The 21,432-nt window shown below is 40.4% G+C and overlaps 1 protein-coding gene across 1 annotated transcript; it reads right to left on the bottom strand.

The window, feature by feature from the left end:
• Positions 1-6,849: 6,849 nt before the first annotated feature.
• ercc6l2 (excision repair cross-complementation group 6-like 2) lies at positions 6,850-20,399 on the bottom strand. The gene is made up of 20 exons (XM_084946591.1): positions 20,095-20,399; positions 19,329-19,756; positions 19,097-19,213; positions 18,735-18,928; positions 18,447-18,540; positions 18,188-18,255; positions 16,632-16,839; positions 16,339-16,479; positions 15,839-15,955; positions 15,634-15,753; positions 15,484-15,555; positions 13,724-13,869; positions 13,537-13,632; positions 13,242-13,341; positions 12,968-13,120; positions 12,232-12,312; positions 10,310-11,276; positions 10,077-10,231; positions 9,450-9,607; positions 6,850-8,184 (listed from the first exon to the last, which is right to left on the bottom strand). Exons 1-20 carry the CDS (start codon positions 20,120-20,122, stop codon positions 7,020-7,022), a joined length of 4,608 nt encoding a protein of 1,535 aa, XP_084802717.1. The 5' UTR covers positions 20,123-20,399; the 3' UTR covers positions 6,850-7,019.
• Between the last annotated feature and the right edge of the window lie 1,033 nt (positions 20,400-21,432).

The following is a 21,432-nucleotide window of genomic DNA, read 5'->3' as shown; positions in this document are numbered from 1 at the left end:
GTCTATTCCTAGTCTGAATGTTTAAAAAAAAAAAGAAAGGAAAATAATAACCTGTTCACAAATCAAAACTCTGTTCACTTCTCTTGGTATCGATCAATGACTGTAGGAAACATATAACAGAATGTACTTTCACATTGATATAAAAAAATCTGTGAGCTGATCAGTTTATCTGTAAATGATACATATGACTTTGGTTTTGTAATATATTAAGACAGAAAATCCTCGATTTCCACTGTGTACATTCACAGCAACTACAAATAGTGTAGGAGCCAAACTCACGTCCACAAAGTCTTTTAAAATTGTCAAATTATCAAAAATGTATTGCTGCCTGATTGATCATCGCTAATAATGGCCGATGGTAAATCAAGTGTGTGGACACTTTTAACGTATTCCTACCTGAGCTGTTTGTTTTTGTTGCACATCATTGTTCATGGTAAAGCTTCAATCTAACCTGGCCTGGACTGCAGATGTAAATTAGCAGCGTTGTTTAAATTATTTGAATGTTTTTTTCTTTGGTTTATGTATATTTGTTTACATGTATGAAAGGAAAGAAAAAAGAAAGAAGGAGTATTTATCATACCAACACAAACAGGGTGACAAAAGAGTAACTAGTAAATCATACTTCATGAAAAATAAAGATGTGTTTTAACTGAGGGATTTTATGTCTTCTCAGAGTTCTCCAAGGTCAACTGAATTTTATTTATGTAGCGTTTTTCATAAATACTACGAGCTGTAATAAATCATTGGAGTGATTTATTATTAATCATTCATCAGGCCCCGTTAGACCCTGAACTTGAGCTGTTACGAATATGGATGGGTGGATGTTGTGATCGTGTAAAGATTCGTCATGGCCACTAGAGGGCACGAAAGGTAAAGGTTTCATCGTGCCTTGGGATTCCAGAGCTATAGCGCTGCAGCAGAAATCCGGCGATCAAATGTAGTCAAATTACCATTTTTATCACGACACTGTTCCCCGCCACCGGGGGTTTCCCATCATGCGTGCTAAATTGAAATATCTGTGTAAATGCATCTACTTTCAAAGCTGAAGTCTGAGCAACGTGTGTGTTACCTGCAGCTGAAATCAAAGGATGTTTACCCGGGTTGTTCAACAGCAGGGACTTTCCTCACCTGGGGTGATCTGCGATTTATGGGCATGGGTGGCAGCACAATTATGACACCTTTTAATTTATAGTTTCCCTTACAAAGCCTCTCTAACGTCAAGTGCGGTTCTCAAAGCTAATATTTCACTTATTTTCCAGACAGTGTGTGGGAGAGCTTTTCTTCTACACACGCAGAATGAGGGCTTTAACCATCAGATAGGTCAGATTTTGGAACACATATTAAACCCAGAGTGTCTAAAGCCTCCAGCAGATGATGAATTCATTAAGGAGGGGGTCAAGAAAAAGGTTTTATCTCAGAAGATGACCATGGGTGACATGGGTGGTCAGGGCTCTTGAAGACACCTTCTTGTGTGTACATTTATGTTTGTGTGTGTGTGCGTGTGTGTTGAAGCACGGGTAAGAAAAGGAGAGCCTTTGAGGATGCTCCCTGTGTGACTCCTTTCTCCTCCCTGGACACTGCTTGCATGTTGTTTCAGTAAACAGAAGGGTCCAAAGATGATCCAAGACAAGCACATTGCCACTGCAGCCCACCCAGAAGCCAAGGTCAGCACTACTAACCTTCAGACACATGCGTAAACTTACACACTAAACCAAGCTCACACACAAAAAAATTCCAGGTTGACTCAAGTGTTTAGTTTGAAACTAGAACTTTATCCACCTTTGTGCTTGCATAGTAAAATGAAGGTAGCAATTAACCCGGATAAAGTCGTTTTGAAAAAGTCCATACACTTATATACTTGACTGGCCAGACAGCCCAGATGTATATACTATACCTTTAACTCCATGTTGCCTTTTTTGGAGTGATGCTCATCTGTATCAATGGGCAAACATTCATAGAAGCTGAAATATTTCTGTGACATAATTGCCAATCTTGTTTTTCAGATTTTCTTGCTGAGCCCATGAACATTTAATTCCCACTGAGCAGTTCCAGGGGGGGGTAATTATTTCTCCCAGCAGTTATAATACCTACAGCTTTCCTGCCATCCAGGACTGGGCTCTTTGAAACTCAAGAAGATAATTCCAATCCTTCATCTTCTTCAAAAGAGCAGGCTGTCAGGGAAGAGCTGGACTGTCAGCGAGGGAAAGCAAACAAGCTGAAAGAAGAGGGACAAAGATACAGAGAGTTTTAGAGAGATGGATGGTTTGAAAAATAAAGGGCAAGTAACTTCTCTGAGGGCCCAGTGCTCACATATGGCTAGGCTTTGCTTGTATAGCCTCACTTCAAGGCGAAGGGCCCTGCAAACATAAACAGTAGAGAGTCTGCAGCTGGAGCGGGGAGGCAGCCACTTGCTCACCGAGACCTCTCTACACTAAACAATGGATCAAGTGACGCACAGGCCTTTGGCAGTGCAACAGAGACCCGGGCTGCTTAGAAAAGCCTTTCTTCCGTGCGTTTATATCTCTACTCTCTCAATATTTACCCCATGGGAAAACACACAATTTTCCATTCCTTTTGTTCTGAAAGCAGCAAAAAGAGTAGCCCTCCCATTTCCATCTCTCCCACCTTCAACACAGGGCAGGGTCAGAAAGGATAAGTGTCCTTTTTGTGCAAATCTTTAAAAATATTATACAATTTTTGACAGCAGTAGAACCCCAGCTAAAGAATTTAATAACTAAATTATTGCAACAGCTCGATAAAGGTGCTAGGAATGAAAAGATTAAAGCTTAAAGCTTAGATTTGCACTGAATCTCCTACACTGATATTCCCACACATGGCCTATTTCCAGCCGTGATGAGGAGAAGCAAACAAAATGAGGATTAGTCTCCCTTACTGTGTGAGTCACTGCATTAGAAACTTAGTTTGTACAAGTGTGTGCATGTGTATCTGTGTGTGTCTGTGTGTGTGTGTGCATCTGTGTTATATCTCTTTTATGATGGGGCACAATGGGGAAAGGAAGGACTCGGGAGCTAGTGAATTAACCCAAATTACAGCTAGCAGTTACCCAGACAACTGGATAGGAATGAGGGGCAAATGGTGTGTAATTTTGTAATGAAGGGGGAGTTCTTTTTCACATTTCAAGACCTCCTCTGCCTGTTACCGTAACAGGAGGACTCTGTATCCCTCCAAAACAGTTGTTGCCTGCTGAGTCACCTAAATGTGTGCTTTTTTTTTTTAAATAGGCCTCAGATAGAAACTATTTATCTGTTTCCACGTTATCATCTATGGTGGTCAGCTAAGTTTCTTTTACGATTTCTTAATTCCTTTATTTTCAGCTTATTTTTTAAATAAGCTATAGTGTTGCATGAACTTTGACGAGAATTATATACTATGATTTCCTCTATGAGCTCTTAAAAAGCCCTAATAAGTAATTTTCTTAGCCAACCAACAAGTTAGTTTGTAGAGTTGTGATGTTTAGATGAGTTTTACTGAAATAGTGAGAAGTTTTTTTGCATTTTTTCTCTTTTCTGACTCATTAAAAGTTAGTTAGAAAGGTTAAGTAGCAGTGCAAACATTAAAATAAAGATCTGGTAAAAGAGGGTAGGATGTTTGCTCACTGCTCAAATGGGATTCATTCACACCCACACGGTCCTAATAAGACAGATTAAAAAGATTTTTGAGCACAAAACTTTTAAGGCCACAGTGAAATGCAAGTTAAACCAAGGATGTGAGTGTTTTGCATGATCAGGAATTTTTTACGCTGTACAGGAAATAGTGGCTGGAGGGACTTAAGCAAGAAATTCAGACACCCACAAATGTTGTATGTGGCTTGGCACACACAGCATAATAAATGCAGGAACTAGCACCTACATACACACACCTTCCTTTCCCACAATATGAGGTCAGAAAACAGTGCTAGGAATAAATTAATTTAATCCAGTCTTAAGTAATGCATTTAGAGAATTTACTATAGCATTTATTGTTACAGTTGTCCATATTTGATATTTTGTCATGCTTATTGAAACAGGTGCACACATAAACAGAAAACCTGTGAATAAGGCAAAAACAGACTTTGTACAATTCTAATGAGGTTCAAGGTCAATATTTGGTATAGTCGTCATTTTTCCGACAGCCTGAACTCTCTTAGGCAAGCTTTCTTATAACTTCTTTAAGTAGTCTGCAGGAATAGTTCTCCAGGTTTATTGAAGGACATTCAAAGCTCTTCTTAGGATATCAGCTGTCCTTTGTTCTGCCAAGCTGTCGCCACACTGCTTTGGTGATGTTAAGGTCTGGGCTCTGGGGAGTCCAATCCATGACTGATCCTTTTGCATTGTGTGTTTTTCTATCCAGTTATGCTTTTACCACACGGGCAGTGTGTTTCATCAGATGCTTTCTGGATAGTACTACATGGTGGATCAAAATCTGATGGTACTTTTCTGCATTTAGATTTCCATCAGTTCTGACAAGATCACGAACACTACTGGCTGAAGTGCAGCCCCATGACAGAGCCTGTGTCGTGTTTTACCGTTGTACCTCTCTCCTGAGCTCCTCTGTGAATACTGACAATTTGAACCAAAAATGTCAACTTTGTATTAGTCACTCCATAAGATGTGTGTAGATACAAAACTGGTTCATCCTTTGAGTTTGGTGCCTTTTTAATGCTTGAATGATTCTTATACCGACTTAAAAACCCAAGGACTGGACTGAAAATGAGTAAAAGCAGTCAATGTCCACATAAAAACTTTGACCTACAGCAAGCTTTAAGAACTATTGCTCGAAGAACTATTTTGTACAGTACTGTAAATCAACATTTATCACATTCATACGCTGAAGACTTGGGATTACTTTTTGTCAATGTGTATATTTTTTTTAAATTTCACAGTGTCTTTAAAATAACAGACGCAGTTCGTAGCGCAGATTCTTTTGGTTGCTTCGTTTTATGCATTTATACATGAGCTATTTCTTAATCTGTGACAGCCTGCAGATGTTCTTCACACACTGCAGAGTGAACCTATAGAAACCCGATCCAAAGATGACTGCAGGCTGAGGTCAGAGTGGGTCACAACACTCATTCACAGTTTTTTACAAATCTAATCAAACTAGGTGTGACAGTCTGACCTGTGAAAATAAACTTAGAGGTTCAGGGCCATCTCTTCGCTTGACTGTGCTGCATTTTACAGGCTTACAGACACTCAGGTTATTGTGGCAGGAAATATAAACAGACTTCTCAACCTTCCCTCGACACATAAAGACAAGAAACTAATGAGAGGACTGGAAAAACAGTCAGCCTCTTTGGTGGGATTTCTTGTAGGTTCATCTGTGGGAAACGGCCTCCCATGGCAAGTAATAAAATACAATAATCCAACTGATTTGAGACACTGTCAGTTATAAGTCATGGCAGCAGAAGCAGATCTTTGTTATAATAATGTAGTTAGTACTAAGGACATGAAAGCTTTGTTTGCCACTGAGCCATGCTAGCTGGCATCCATTAGCCTGGAACCACTGCCAGCCAGTTAGTGAGCTTCACCATTGCCAGTAAACACAAAAAGATAAAAAAGATAGGGATCTGCAAATCTCAGTTTTGGATGAATCAGAAACAAAGTGAGAAAAATGTTTTGGGGACTTGGAAGAGAAAAGGCTTTTGATTCATTAAACAGGTGTGACAGATGTGTGGCTTCTAATTTAGCAAACATAGCCATGATCTACCACACACACACACACACACACACACACACACACACACACACACACACACACACACACACACACACACACACACACACACACACACACACACACTTACTTTACCGACCTGCATGATTTGTTGAGGCACGTTCAGTGATGTTTACCGATAGCTAGCCGCACTTTCTCATTTCTGCTACACAGAACACAACACTTAAACAGAGCAGCTTTCATTTACATCAACACAACAGCTGAAAGAGGTCAAACATGACTGTGCGTAACAGAACAGTAATGTGCACTCCCAAACAAACACGATGACCCTTTTTTTTCATATTAAGACAAAGCTTAGAGTTTGATGAATTTGACAAATGCAACTACAACGAAAATTTTCAGATGATGGGTGAATGGAAGGGCATGAATACTACCTGCCATCACTCATCTCGCTGCTCCACTTAAGTCTTGAATTGCTTATTGTTATTACACTAATAGCACAGCACCTCTCCCCTCTGAGGGGCACAACTCAGCAGACCCACAGAGCGCTCAGATTACAGTGCAGATGACTGCAGGGAAACATCACCATCTACACTATGTAATGTCCACTCTCTTGGGAGGTGTGAGGCAGCAACGGGTGTGGAGTGACACAGACCTAACAGCCATTAAGGAGTTTTAAGTGGTATCTCTGCACGGTCACCAACACTTATTGGGTGACAATTATGATATCAGTCACACAGGCCTAGAAGCCAGTCGTTAACCCCTTAACAACAACTGGTTGGCAGGAAAAGAAAACGTGTAGTCCCTGATGTCAACCACCTACCAAATGAAAAGTTTAGTCATTTCACAGTTGCTGTATTTAGGAACAGCTGATCGGCCACTATACCTGTGTGATCGGCCTAAAGTGCTGACACTATACACTCCTGCCTATGCTAAGTCCAAACCATAACCATGTTTGATGAGATCTGAGTCAGCTTCGCCCTGAAGTTCCACTTTTTGTTTCTCCGTTGGAAACAGTCCAGTGTAATGGAAACTGTCTGTTGTCATCACATGATACATATATACAACTTACCACTGTGATGACAAAGTATAGTGCTCAGCCAGTGTAGAAAAAAAGAAAAAAAAAAGAGCAGGGAAACTATTTTCATAAAAGTATATGCACGTTCAACTAAATACTTTCAAGAGTGATTACACTGAAGTTTATTTCAGTAACAAACAAGAGAATTCTCTTTTTTAAAAAGTAAAAATAAAAGACAATTTAAAAGATTCAATCGTTTTAAACAAAAGAAAAGTACGAAAATTTGCAGACAAATCTGCAAAACTGTTCACTAATACAAACTCAAATGCTATTTTTTCCACAGGAACTTGTCATTAGTTTTCCAGAGACTCTTGCTGTCCTTCTCCGCAGACACGGTTCTAGCTGCAAAGTTGGTGGTGATGCAAACTCTCTGCACTTCTTCTAAATCTGTTAATCTATTGATACTCTCCTCATTACCCTCATTCAGGATGTCCCAGAAGTCTTTGCGACTGCCCTTCGATGCCCGTGCTGTTGTTTCGACCTGGTGTGTGGTTTGGGTGTGTAAGGTTGCATCAGAGTTGGAAGTGAGTGCGGACGGTGAAGGCGTGGTAAGATTGGTGTTTACAGGTGCTACGGGTGGTGTTTTTGGGATGTGTTGAGTACTCTTGGGTTTGGGTTTTAGCAAGTCATCTAGGATCGAGGTGTCTCCTATCAGCTCTGTTAGGTAGGAGCGATTAGTGGAGATGGAAGGGGGCTGAGAATTTTCTCTCTGCTCCCTCTGCAAAGTTTCACTTATCCTCAAAGATGACTTCTGCTCCTGCTCTTTTCCTCGTGCTGTGGGTTTGGATACCATGGTGGAACTGACATGGCTGAGGTCCGAAGAAGAAGGGGTATCTCTGTCTGTGCAGTTCAGGCGAGCAGAAGCCTCCCCAGACCCAAGACCACTGCTGCTGACTCGATCGCCGCCAAGACCACCACCAGCTATGTGGGCTCCAGAAGTAGAAACACTACCTCCCTTTGTCCGCTTGAGTCCTCTGGCACTGCAGTGCGTCTCGTCCTGCTCCTCTGACTCAGGACTTGGAACATCACTTAGAGGTTCCAGCACATTCCTTTGTGATATTCTTTGCTTTTTGCGAGGTTTTGGAGTATCGCCTTTTGAGTTTCTAGCCTTTTTTGGTGGCACAGGAGTTTTTGGCGATGTTTCAGGTTTAGTTCTGAAATTCTTTTGAGTGAATATCAATTTTTTTGTGGCTTTTGAAGCATCCTTTTGTGGATTTTTGATCTGTGAGTTAGCAGCTAAGGGGGAGGCTTGTGCTGAAACAGGTTGTGGGAAGTTGTTTTTGACCGTATCAGCCAACTCAGGGAGGTTCAGTGAAGTGTAATACTGGTGAAGCAAGGCCAGCCTCTGGGTTGAATCTTTGCTCAGAATTTCAACAGCAAACTGGTGGACTGTGGGAAATTTGAATTTTTCTGCCATTTCCTCCAGCTGTTGCCTGCAAAAAAAAAGAAAGAAAAGAAAAGAAAAAAAAGGGCGATAATGAAGGAAGAAAGTGCAAAAAAACCCCATCTAAAAATAGAAAATTGTGTTAGATACTGAAGACGACGGGATATTTTAACAACTAATGGTATCTCCTAACCTATATTCACAAATGCACAGTAAGATCAAGGCTAGAATCTGGCATCTGTGACCATAAAATGCCTTAAAATCTCAAATAATACCTCTTCAAAAAGCCACAAGGCCTATGCTATTAACCACATATTGAGTGAGGCCTAACTAATTATAAACATCCCATATTCATGCTCATATCCAGAAAGCAGTGCAGTGTGTAGTATTTTTCATTAGCTCCTAGGCACCTATTAAAACTCTGCTCTAACAATTATTGGGGACAGAAATACCTCCGTGGTGGTAAAGCAGAATTATAGTGGTGTTACTAGCATTTGTGGCTTTTACTGAAAAAACAAAACAAAACAAAACAAAACAAAACAATACAATACAATAAAAGTAGGAGCAGTATAACCTGATGCGCATGTGGATTTTAATCATTAAACACCAAGGTTAACTGAGGCGATAGCAATATAACTAGTGTGTATTTGCTTCCTGGTGAGCCTCCAGGCAGGGATACAGCCTTCGGGAAGTGAGACTGGAGCCACAAACAGTGTCTGTGTGTCTGCGTTTGAGTATTTAGAAAGGGGTGGGGGTGATGCAGCAGAACAGAATCGTGTATTTGAATGCTCTGCATGTGAACGTGTGCTAATGCTTGTTAGGATATGTGTGTGTACGTATCAGAGTGGGTTTGGAAGTCCTAAGGCGATCATTTTGGTTAGTCCCGGGAGGGCTGCGGCTGTGAAGGGGAAAACTCCTGCACTGTTGGGCATGGTCATAACTGGGTAATCTTTGGCACGATGCTGGGAAATAGGTGGAAGGAAAAGCTCAGAGGTGGTCCCTCACTAAATACACATACACAATTACTGAGGCCCAGGTGGGGCACTCAACACTATATCTCCGGTAGGTTTTGGCCTCATTCCTCACTGCTAGAAATTCCTCTTTCTTTTCCTTTCCTCCCCGTTACTCCTCTATTCAACCTTCCACTCACTCATTATCCTACTTTTTTCCTCCCATATCAGAATTTTTTTTACTCTTCTGTTGCAGTTTTTCCCCTACACCTTCATCACCTCTCCCTCTTTTACCCCCGACCTCTCTTATCATCATGTGATTCTTCTGCCTTAAAATAAGTTAAACTCTTTTACAATTCACTACCTGCGTATGGCTTTGGGAGTCTCGCCAAAGATGAAGGTGTTGTGTTTGGTGTGATGCACACTCTTGGTGGTAAAGGTGACTGGATGATCCAAACTGAGCTCTTGCAGCCTCATAGTGGAATGACACGGCTCACTGTCTGGCAAGCTCGCCGCCAAGCTCTGGTACAATCAAACAAGAGTAAAGTTTCAGAGAAATATTGATCCACTCTCTGTCAAGTTACCTCACAACAATATAGTTTATAGTCATTACTGGTGGACCAGATTTGCAGGCATGAAAGAGCATGTAAAAAATTAAGTACTGTGCTGCAATTAATGGACAGTCTTAAGTCACTGGTCCTAAAAGTCCTATAATTACGCTAAATCATAATGAGCAGCATTTATTTACCCCATAGTTCTACTCTTTTTAAAATTTCACTGATCAACTCGGTTTCAAACCAGCACAAACTGCCCAACAGTAATCTACAAGTACCACTCCCATGTGACAGAAATGTGTTTTATAAACTGGGTGAAATGATCCTTTAACTTGCCATCAACACAGGGTTAAAGGTATGACGCCTGACTGAGGGCTCTATATTATACTATGTGAAGAATCAATGGATCAGACCAGTGTTTGACCTCTTGTTTGTACCTCTTGGGTTCCTAGAAGGTGATTGGCCGGGAGCTGCGAGTACATTTTGCGTTCAAACACGTCACGTACAGCAGCTCGACTGATTAGCTCTTCCGCTTTGCTGCCACCCACAACGCGCTGGTTAGAGTGGGTGTACACCACCTCCTGTACACCTCCTTAAAAAGAAAAAAAAAGGCCATCAGAATTGGTACAATTTTGTTATTAAAAGTGTTTAAAGTAGTACTGGAACTAACCTAGCATGCAGTCAATAGTTCCATTCTTTTCTTTAGATGCCAGGGTTGTCTGACTTTTCAAAGTTGTAAATGAAACAGCCTTCGGCATCACAGCTTCCTTCTCTGTTGTGCCCGTCACAGGTCTTTGCCCAAGTTTTTGCAATTTAACTCTGGATCTTTCCATGTGTGGACTTACATGTTCCTCCTCTGAAGACGAGAATGTCTCTATATCTTCTGTGTATTTTGATCTTCTTTTATCCCTTTCACTTGCACTTTGCCTCCTTTTACTGCAGTCTGTCCTTCCTCCCCCCTTCTCTGCTCCATCATGTAAATATAAAGTATCCTTTTTGGACCACGACTTTGCCTCTAAGTCGAAGTCTTCAGATTCATCTGAGTAACCATCAAACTTGTGTTTTTGGCGAAATGTAGTTTTGAGTTTATTAACTTTATTTTTTTCTACTTTAGAGTTTTTATTGCCATCTTCATCCACAGTAATTATTTCACGTATCTGCCGTTTCAGACCCGTGTCACCGTCTTGTCTCCCATTATCTCCATTATCTCTTAATTTTCTGTCTGAATTGCAGGATGTGTCCCTGGTTTCTGTTCCCAAAGGGACACCGACATTTCCTGTGATGGAGGTCGACGTGTCTTCCCTTTTTTTCTCCTCAGGATCTTCCTCAAAGCAGCTTCCTTCATCTTCTGGACTCGTTTGTCCTTCTAGCGCTGGTGCTTCTTTGACTCTTTCAAAGAATTTGGAGAAACCATGCTGTTGGAGACTCATTCGACCAGGACCTGTTGTAGCACTCCTGCTCCTATTGCAATCATCTGTACTGAAGTTTGAGGCCTTTCTCTTGAACCCCTGCTCCCTCTCATCCTCTTCACTGCTGAAGTCCAGCACCCCTGTGGAGACTTTTGATGCATCGCTGATCTCCTTCACTGGTTTATCATTTGGTACATGGACTTTTGTAGGTGAAGAACCTCCAGCTTCCTAAAACAGTAGACACAAGGTAGAAACAGACTGAGAAAGAAAGGACAAGAAGGGCAGGCAATACATTTCTCTTATTAGTTGCATCTTGTTGTAAGTGAAGTGAACTGTAGCTTTAGCTCAAAAATCCACCTGTATCACCACTGAGTGACCCAATCAGGCAATCTTTCAAGTGATACAAAGCTATTTGTTAACTTCCATTAATGTGGTTTAAAGCTTCTATAATGATAAAAAGAAAAAGGGTCATAACGTGTTCCAGTGTTACATGAATGAGTCTCTGGCTGCTCCCCAACTGATTCTAATTTCAATTTCATGAACTAGGTGGCCCAGGTTACCTCATATTTTTGCAGGTATCCAGGTTCTTTGAGTATGTCTGAAATCACTATAGTGTTTCAGGGTTTTCATTATTTGTTTTAGGATTATTTTGCAAGGAAAAAACTGCTCTGACTGTTCTCAGTGGAGTAGTAAAAAGGACAGCATAGTGCACACTGCAGGCCTGGCTGAGAAAAGGATGATGAGGGGTACCACTGTATAAATAAATAGCTGAAAAGTGGAAGACAGACTTCATTGTGGTATGCGCCTTACATTAGAGCAAACAAGTAATGACACCCAGCTGTTCATATGTGGTGGTGACACAACAAGAGCCTCGTGCTTCAGTTTCACTAATATACAGAGAATAAAATGTTATCTGTGAGCCAAGGCCTTCCATAGCGTACTCCAGAGTCTACTGCACTTGATGTGTTTGCAAGTATTAATAGTAATTAATTGGAAGTGTGCAGTACAAGTTGGTCACTTTCACTCTCTCAGAACAGCAGCTGAGATCTGCTTAATGAGACTGTGTGGCTGGTAGACTGACGGACAGCAGGGTTCACGTGGGAATGGGAAGACAAGCGGTCTGTTTGGAAAGAATGACAGAGTCAGGGATGTTCTGAGTTTCTGAGAAGAGAAGACTACTCACGCCAGCTCCCTTTGTCTCCTCCTCCGTGTCTTTGCCTGTGTGTGTACTCATCATAACACCAGCCTCCACTTGCCCTTCTCTCTGAGAGGAATTCATCAAAACAAACATTTCAGTGAACGGCATCAACTCAGTTCTGTCACAACCATCAGCACAACAATATCTTTCACTTTTGATATTTAGTATAACACTGTGAGAGACAGGTTAGGTCTTCTGCAGGATACCATCTTTATAACTGTATGTTTAAACATATCTTTAATTTGAAATGTAAAGGGAAATCCTATTTGGGCAATATCCTGCTTTTTAAAAACACAACAAGCAACCTAGAGTACTGTGACACTGTTGTATGTATAAATCAAGATTTCTGAATCCTGCCAACCACCCTTGCGGACGCAGCCACAGCCAATTATTTTAACAACAAACACCTGAATTCAAAGATTAAGAGATGTAGTGCATTTATTATGTAGATGGAAATATGTACACCCAGTTTTCTCTGTGCTCTGAGATGATGAAACCAGGACAGTCATACCTACCTAGTGTAGTTTAAGTCTTGATATTGAGTGGAAAATCAAAGCAAGTGTTAAATGCCTCTAAAGGCCCAAGACAAGAAACAGTAAAAGTCATTTTGGTTTGTGAAACCCTGAATTGCGACTGTGGAAATAAATCAGTGGGATGATGTGAGTCCAGGCAGGCAGCAGCACACACAGTCAAACAGTAAAAGGTCTGTCGGCTATCTAACCTCTAAAATCTTGCGGGTGAGACAGGTCCCTTGAGTTTGCAGCCTAAATAGGTTTTTGATCCCAAACAGTTCATCCTTATGGTCACCATGCCCCCGCACTGCTTCGAAATACCGCCGGGAGCTCTCTTTGCCAACTACAGAGGAGTGCAATTGCTGGAACATGGGAGAGAATGTGGAAATGCAGCATCTAATTTATATACTATAGCTTCATCTGTATATACAGTATTTAAATTGCAGATTACATTATGTCTATGAGTTTACAGTAGTCTGGTACCTGTTTGTAAATTTGTCGTAGGTATATGACCTCTTCCACAGTCCCCAGTGAGATCAGCCTAAGAACAGTCACATCCCTGCACTGGCCAATGCGATACGCCCTGAGGAGATGTATAAAAAGACACAAAGTATGATGCTTTTCAACAGCACAAAGTGGCGCAATAACACCAAACATTCCTGCCTTGACTTTGGATGCAGTATGCAACAGTTAGGAATTACCAGAATATTGTTAGGTAAGCTAAAGAGCTGCAGCAAAACACTGCTATGAAATAATATCTAGTCAGGTGGCAGCCTACCTGTCAATAGCCTGAAGGTCATTGGCTGGGTTCCAGGTGGGGTCAAACAGCACCACAACATTAGCACCAACAAAGTTAAGACCAAGACCACCTGCCCTAATAGAAAATACACATATTAGTAGGTTTCAATACCAAATACTACCTAGGATAAAATTAATTGCTACAAGTGTTGGTATTTCCAACTGACATGGTGGAAACCAGGCAGAGGTTGATGTGAGAGGAGCTGTTAAAGTCTCTGACGATCTGGACTCGCTCTTTGGATTTGGTGGATCCGTCCAGTCTGCTGAAGTCCAGGCCCACAGCCATGCAGTAGCTCTCCAGCACATCTAATAGCTAAAAGATTCAATACACAATAAATGACCATTTAGGAGTTCATTAATCAGTAGATTTGTATAGAAAATAGATCCTACACGTGTCAACTGAAGCAGCATATCTAAAAATATCTGCTGGACTTCAGTCTTTACAACTTATACTTACAGATCTACAGTGAGGCTAAACACTGAGCACTACACTGGCCTGTATGGACACCATGATTAGCATTAAAGTAAAACCAAGGTCATGAAAATATGACTTCATATCATGCTTCCTCCCTTCTGCACACTCTGCCTGCATCCCACGCCCACATCAAAAATTAAGTACTTTCAGTTATGATGTGAAGACTGAGAAAAAGAAACTTAGGCTCAAGGTTATAACTAACTAAAACTAATATAAAACCTAAAAATGAGTGTGAAAGTGCTGTAAAATTAAATGGAAACAAAACCTAACTGAGATAACACAACAATACGTAACATAAAAATATTACTTTTAGACTTAAGCCTATGTAACCGTGTATTATCAGACTGCTCTGCACTTTAATCTCACCTACATGATAATGACAACAAATCTAAAACTATTAAAAATTCAACGAGTAAACCCACTCTGAAACTAATTCCAGAATTATAGCAGACGCAGCTATACAGGACCTCACAAAGACACCTGATGTATTCCTGGAGAGAGTGAAATTAAACTGAACAGAAAGCAAAAACTATAATAACTGCTGATTGATATACCTGAAGCTTAAATGACCTATACTGTATCAGGTGACTACAACCATTAGACTGCAGTCTCAGTCTAATTGTCTTCACCACAAACTTATAAATAAACATGATGAAATGAGAAAACCACGTCCTCTAGACCTTTTTTTCTATAAGCAATTCATCTAACAGAAGACGCGATTAGCAGGGTTCAGGCTGCTCCTTTGTTCAATTTTATTTTATTTGCATAGCACCAATTCACAACAACAGTTGCCTCAAAGTACTTTGTATTGTAAGGTAAACACCCTACAATATTAGAAAGAAACCCCAACAATTGCATAACTCCCTATAAGCAAGCATTTTGCAACAGTGGGAAGGAAAAACTCCCTGTTAACGGAAAGATTTAGAACTGGTTTCTCAGGATCACTCTGAGACAGGATGATATTTTGCAAATCAAGGAATGCAGTCCTACACATGTGTTTAATATGCATACAGAAGTACATATCCTGGTCACAAAGAACTCCAAGACTCGTTATAGTGTTACTTAGACACCATGTTTTTAAGATTTTTAGGATCAAGTACAAAAACCTCAGTTTTGGATGATTTAGAAGTAGGAAATTAGAGGTAATCCAGGTCTTTAAGAAATGCCAGTAATTTAACTGGTAGATTTGTATCATCTGGCTTGATGAAAAAATAATGCTGGGTATCATCTGCATAGCAATGAAACTGCACAGAGTGCTTTTTAATAACACTGCCTAAGGAAAATATGTATAATGTAAAAAGACCCTAGAAGAAGACTCCCTATTTAAATGAACAAATTGGAATCTATCAAAATAGATACGACCCAGTATTTAATTCACTCATTGCACAACATATAAACCTGCAATCACACATCCAAAGTCACAGAAACAAAAAATGCAAACGCAGCTCTCACCTTGGTTGAGAGAGAAAAAATAAGCACTTTATCTTTCTTTTGTAGATAAAATTTGAGAAGCTTCTGCAGCACCTAAAAGAAAGCATAAACCTGTTAACCCCCTTTAGAAACCGGCAGTGAAGGGATCACGCAGCTGTTTTCGTGCTTTACCTTCATTTTTCCACTGTACATTGGGTCTGACAGGGCTTCAAATGCTTCATTTTTGCATCTATGCACAAATTCCGGAAACTTCTGGAATACCTTTGCACAAACAGCACTCACATACTTTTCCTAAAAATAAGTAGGAAAGTCATTTTAATGAACAAGATCTTGACAGAATCTATCCAGAATCATGTGCAAAGCAACACAACTCTACCTGTTTCTTGCTGGTGCCTGGAGTAGACTGAAGGAGTGCTACATGGTTTGCAACTTTTCTCAATATGGCCAGGTAACTAAAGTACAGCTCCTTCATATGAACACCATCAGAGTTTGTCTATGATAGAAGGAAAATATTATTTAATGTAAGAGACAAAGCACCTTCTTGTTGATTTTTATACATGTGATTTTTATGCAAAAGCATAAAGTTTCCTTTCTGTTTTAATGGGATCTATTACTTGGTGTATTCTAGCAGACTATAATGAACTTTAAAACAGTCACTTAATGAAAAAAAAGATTAGGCACCTTCACAAAGACACTTTATATAGACTGCAGTTAAAATACATTGTGATATTTTGATGTGATACTTTAAAGTGGGTAAAATAAAATGTAAACAAACAAACAAAATATCCAATAAAAGTGATTTTGGTCTCAACATATAGAATCAAGTATTGCTTGGTAAATTGCAGGGACACACGATAGCAGAAGAGAAAAACTAACTTTATAGCAGCAGCTTCTGCGGGTGCGTCTGCTGTGACAGTCACATTTTTCTGATGACCTTAGGAGTAATGTCACATCTTCACTGCCGAGCACTGCCTGATACACTGTCTGCTGAAACTCTGTCATAGAGCAATACACCACCTTCGACGAAACAACACATACATAAGCCGTTTCCAGAAGAGAGAAGGTAATTAAGTCAAATAAATTTGATTGAATTAAAAAAAATGTAATTATGAAAATGATAAAGGACAGCATGTGATAAAAGTGTTGGTCAGTCTGACATCTAGTCTTACCCGGTCGTCCTTCTTGGGCAGCTGTTCTTTGATAAGAGCTTTAGTCCTTCTGAAGAACCAATGAGAAATCTTCCTCACCAGGGCCCTGACGGCCTTCCTCCCTGTAGCGAGAGCGCGTTTGGTTGCGCTGTGCCTCTGCCCTTGCTCAATTGGATCTGAAAACTTGTTCTTGAAGTGGCCTAAGCTACCAAGACAACCTGGTATAGCCCTGAAGAGAAAAGTAAACAAATCTGAATCCCTGCATAGAAGTTAAATAAAAACATAATGCAATTCATTAAATTTAATTGAAAATGGGGCAAAGTCTACATATTAAAGTAAGATTTTTAACAGTAAGATTTAACGGTTCTTGTTAGCGGTAAGACCAGAGGCAAGCATTTGTGGAGGTGTGGGAGTGCATTAGTGCCCATCTCTGCACATTGATGGGACCATTGATGTTGAACAGTCACGGATGTTTTTCAGGGAAGGCTGAATTCAGGTGCTAAAATGGTCTAGTTAAAAATGCCTTCTTTAGGCTGCTCCTTTTACGGGTCACCACAGTGGAGCATCTGACTACATCTCACGCTATAACTAGCATACTGCTCTCCAACACCAACCCTCTGCATGTCCTCCTTCACTTTGTCTATGAATCTTCTTTGTGGTCTTCTTCTCAACCTCCCACCTGGAAGATCCACATTTAGCATCCTTTGTCCAATATATACATTATTCCTGCTCTGGATGTTCAAAAAATCTCAATCTTCCAACTTTGTCTCGAAACCGCTCAACCTAAGCTAAAATATCTTAACGTCTTCAGATCTGCCACCTCCAGCTGCACCTCCTGTGGGAATTGTGGTGCCATCTCCAAATAATACAACACAGCAGGTCTTAAAACCATCTTGTAAACCTTACTTTCACACTTACTGCAACATTTCGAGAACACATCACTCCGTACACTCATCTCCACTCTGCCAGCACTCGCTTCTTCGCTGTTATGCACTGTCCATTGCTTTGAATGGTTGATCCCAGGTATCTAAATTAATCCACGCTACTACTGCCGCTCCTTGCCTGTCTGCCTGCTCACTACCCTCACTATGCCATCTACAAATCCTATAGTCCACAGAGACTTCTGCCTGACCTCATCTGTCAACCTGTCCATTACCATCGCAAACAACAAAGAGCTCAGAGCTGATCCCTGATGTAATCCCACTTCCAGCTTGAACTCACATTTCACCGGTTTCTCGCTGTCCTCGTACATGTCCTGTACCAACCTCATAGTTTTCTCTGCCACTCCTGATTTCCTCATGCAGTACCACAGTCCCTCTCTTGGCAGCCTATCATGGCCCATTAAAAACACTGTGCAAATTATGAAACAATAAAAACAACAGAGGAGGCCAAGAAATGTTGAGCAACTGAAATCCTACAGTGGTCAAACACTTGCTGAGGGTTGTAAAAAGAAAGGGTAAAGTGAAATAGCCTCCCATATCCAAACATGTTCCCGACTTGCATTGCTTTATGCCTCTCACAGTTTTTAAAAGACAAGAAGTTGTGATATAAATTTTAAGGTTGTAATTTTAACCCACCAATCCATAACACACCACAGCTCCTCCAGGTTGTTCTGTAAAATAGTTCCAGTGAGACCAATTCTGACCTGATGGAAATACAAAGTTAGCATTAGAATCCTGACTCAAAGTTGAGCTTGCTAAAAGGTTAAGAAATTAATGTGTAGAGCCTCAAAGACAAAGCGCATCAACACTTTCCACTATCAGTTATTTGATATAGACTCATTAGTAGTCCATACTAAATACGAGAATTCTGAAATAACAACACAAGCTCTCTAACCTTACATCTTAGCTCCTTCATGGCCTGAGTGATCTGAGAGTCTGGATTTTTTATCTTGTGGGCCTCATCCACAACCACAGCAGACCAGTCAATCCTGTAAGGAAAAGGCAAAGATATAATCTAGGGCATAAATAGATAAGGCAAATTTATTTACGGCACAAAATTGATCTAAAATGCAACTAAAGTGCCTTAAAAATAAATAAAAACCAAAATAAACAATTTCTTAAGGAGCCTAATTTATAAATAGTACTAAATGTACTACACATGTTTTTTAAGCGTGGGTCTTACTTATTAAACTGATCCAGGCAGAGACGAAGAGTTTCATAGGTAGTGAGGGCAATTTCAACTCGCCCGTTCTTAATGCGGGCCAACTCCTCCTCTTTCCTCAGTCCGTGGACCACCACACACTGGAAGTGACCCCATGTGTCCAGCTCATCTTTCCAGTTATAAAGCACTGACAGTGGGGCCACAATAAGGAACACCTTAAACAGAAATGTCACAGAAATGTCAAAATTGTGACTGTGATATTCCACTGCTGTCACTTGTTGCACTTTATCAAATACATAGTGTGTGTTTTTTTCTTGAAAATTTTGGTAAAACACAGGTCACATTTTTATGTAAGAAAGCTTTAAAAAAAAAAAAAAACCTACTTTGCTGGGATTACTTTGCTCAGATGACTGCTGACTCTGCAGAAACTGGGGCCTGTTGTTTGCAATGTCCTCCCATGTGCCTGTTTTGTGCAATACAGCAGCCAGAAAACCAATGACCTAAGGTGAGATCCAACAGACGACAAGAATGAAAAGGAAGAGAGCCACAGGAAGCAAAGTTAAAAACAAACACTGGCACTTTAACAGTTCTCACAAAAAATAATGTGCTTTGTACCTGTACAGTCTTTCCCAGGCCCATGTCATCTCCCAGGATGCAACCTCTGGAACGGATGTAGTTATTGTAAATGAACCTGATACCTTCCTGCTGGTAAGCTCTAAGGTATCTATTGATGGTATAGGGAACTCGGTCTTCATCAGCATCACTCAGCTCTAACGGGACACATAACCTGGGGTCTATCAGGCTGGTAGGAAACCAAGGTTTCTCATGCATGGAGTCCCTCAAACCAGGTCTCATAAGTTTTGAGACAGGTATGGCTTCCGCCTCTTGTTCGTCCTCTCCCACATCTTCATTAGTGTCTTTAAATATCACCCATGCTGTATCCTCATTAAGAGAGCTGGAGGTCAGTTTCTGGATAGTGGCTTCTCTCAGGACACCATGTCTTGGGTGTAGAGCCAGACAACTGTCACCTTCACGCCATTCTGCTGCAAAATCATTGTGACATTATATTTATTAATGATGTAGATGTATTAAAGAATTTCACATTAACTCCAGTCATTAAAATGAGTGCAAATTTAAACTTGGGCAAATATAACACTAGCTATCACATATAACAATAATCTTCGCAAATACTCTTTAAGAAATTGGTCAAAAAAAGGAAAGAAACGTCTTTGCAGGAGGGGGTATTTACCACCAACTGCTAAAATATGGCTAATCACTAATTTGTGAATGTAAAAATGAACGTAAAAGCTACTTGATAGAAATATAAACATTAGCTACGGAGAAAACAGACAGAATAGGAAGACAAACAGAACAAAAATACCTTTTCCAACTGCAGAAGTTGAAGCCATCAGGAGGAAACAGAGGCTGCACTCTCTGATCTTCTTCCGGTAGAGGAAAAGGCACTGTAGCTTGTTAGCCTGCTAGATTAGCTCAGCCATCATATACAAAAAAGGAAAACGGTTAAATGGAGACGAAAAACCTATCTGTGTGAGTCACGTGATTCCGAGTAAGTCGGTCATACTTTCTCCTCTTCCAAGCGTCCTTTATTTGGGGAAAAGGCACAACAGGCTCGCAGCAGGATCAGCTCCACTGCAGGCTGCTCAGTGTTTATCTGTTTTCACAATCGATACCGCACTTTCGACAAATTTCACCGACGAATCTAAATTTAATAAATGTAAATATAAAAATGTCGTTTGTGCAGCTTTGTTGATTTGATTTAAATAATATATTAAACATTGTCTGGTTTAATGATTCGATCGATTTCATCTCTTTAACCATGCGTATCTCTTGTGTGGAAAGTGCTGCTGAGGTTTTAATGTGCTCTATTCACGAAAAAACTGATAAAATTTAAATATCAAAAAGAGATAAAACATCTCAAATCTGATTTGGAGTTAACGAAATATAATATCAACTAACAATTAACTTCATATGACATAAACAATACACAGATCGGTCACATTTGTCTCACCCTCGTAGTTCCCCGGTTTTTTGAGGTACTCTGAGCATCTCAGTGATTTTTTTTTTTTTTATTTCTTTGCAGTTTACCAGGCTGACTCGCATGTTGTGATCAGGGTTGATGACAATGTGTGAGTCTAAGGTGGTTTAGGTGGAAGAGCAGATGGTCTTCCTATCTGCCAATCAGAAGGTTGGCAGCTCAATCCCTGGTTCCCTCAGTCCATCCTGTGCACTGATGCTGAACCCAGAGTTGCCTCTGATGCATCTGTATGGTGTGTGTGAGTGAATGGTACAGTAGATAAAAGTTCTGTATGGATATGTGTGTGATTGGGTGAATGAGACTTGAAGTTGTAGGTGCTCAAATTGATAACAAAGGTTTTATGTACAGTAAGTACATCCTGCAAAGTGCAGAGGACTTTTATTTAACCCAGTGGTCAGCCCACCCAGCTTCTCATGTGAAAGGACTGGTAAACTGTCCAGGGTGTACCCTGCCTCTCACCCTGTGATAGCTGGAATAGGTTCCAATCCTTAATTGGTTAAGTGAAAAAAAAATAGTAAATGGATTAAGACTTTACCCTCACTTGGCTCCACTTGAGTGAGGATGTGTTTGTCCATAGATGGTTACTGATCATTTGTTGGCCTTATGCATTGAGAACCTTTTCTGTAAGGAACCCCCCCCCCACACACACACAAAACAAAACAA

This window comes from Perissodus microlepis, chromosome 12 (genome assembly GCF_051167445.1).
Source record: "Perissodus microlepis isolate ML-2025 ecotype Zambia chromosome 12, ASM5116744v1, whole genome shotgun sequence".
Taxonomy (NCBI): domain Eukaryota; kingdom Metazoa; phylum Chordata; class Actinopteri; order Cichliformes; family Cichlidae; genus Perissodus; species Perissodus microlepis.
This window is presented reverse-complemented; position numbering and strand designations above follow the sequence as displayed.

Excerpts from the sequence above, each read along its gene's own strand:
- ercc6l2 (XM_084946591.1), bottom strand. The coding sequence starts at position 20,122 with ATGGCTTCAACTTCTGCAGTTGGAAAAG. Across the intron at positions 16,480-16,631 it reads TGCCCAAGAAGGACGACCGG|GTGGTGTATTGCTCTATGAC; the intron begins GTAAGACTAGAT and ends GTTTCGTCGAAG. Across the intron at positions 8,185-9,449 it reads ACTCCCAAAGCCATACGCAG|GCAACAGCTGGAGGAAATGG; the intron begins GTAGTGAATTGT and ends TTTTTTTTGCAG.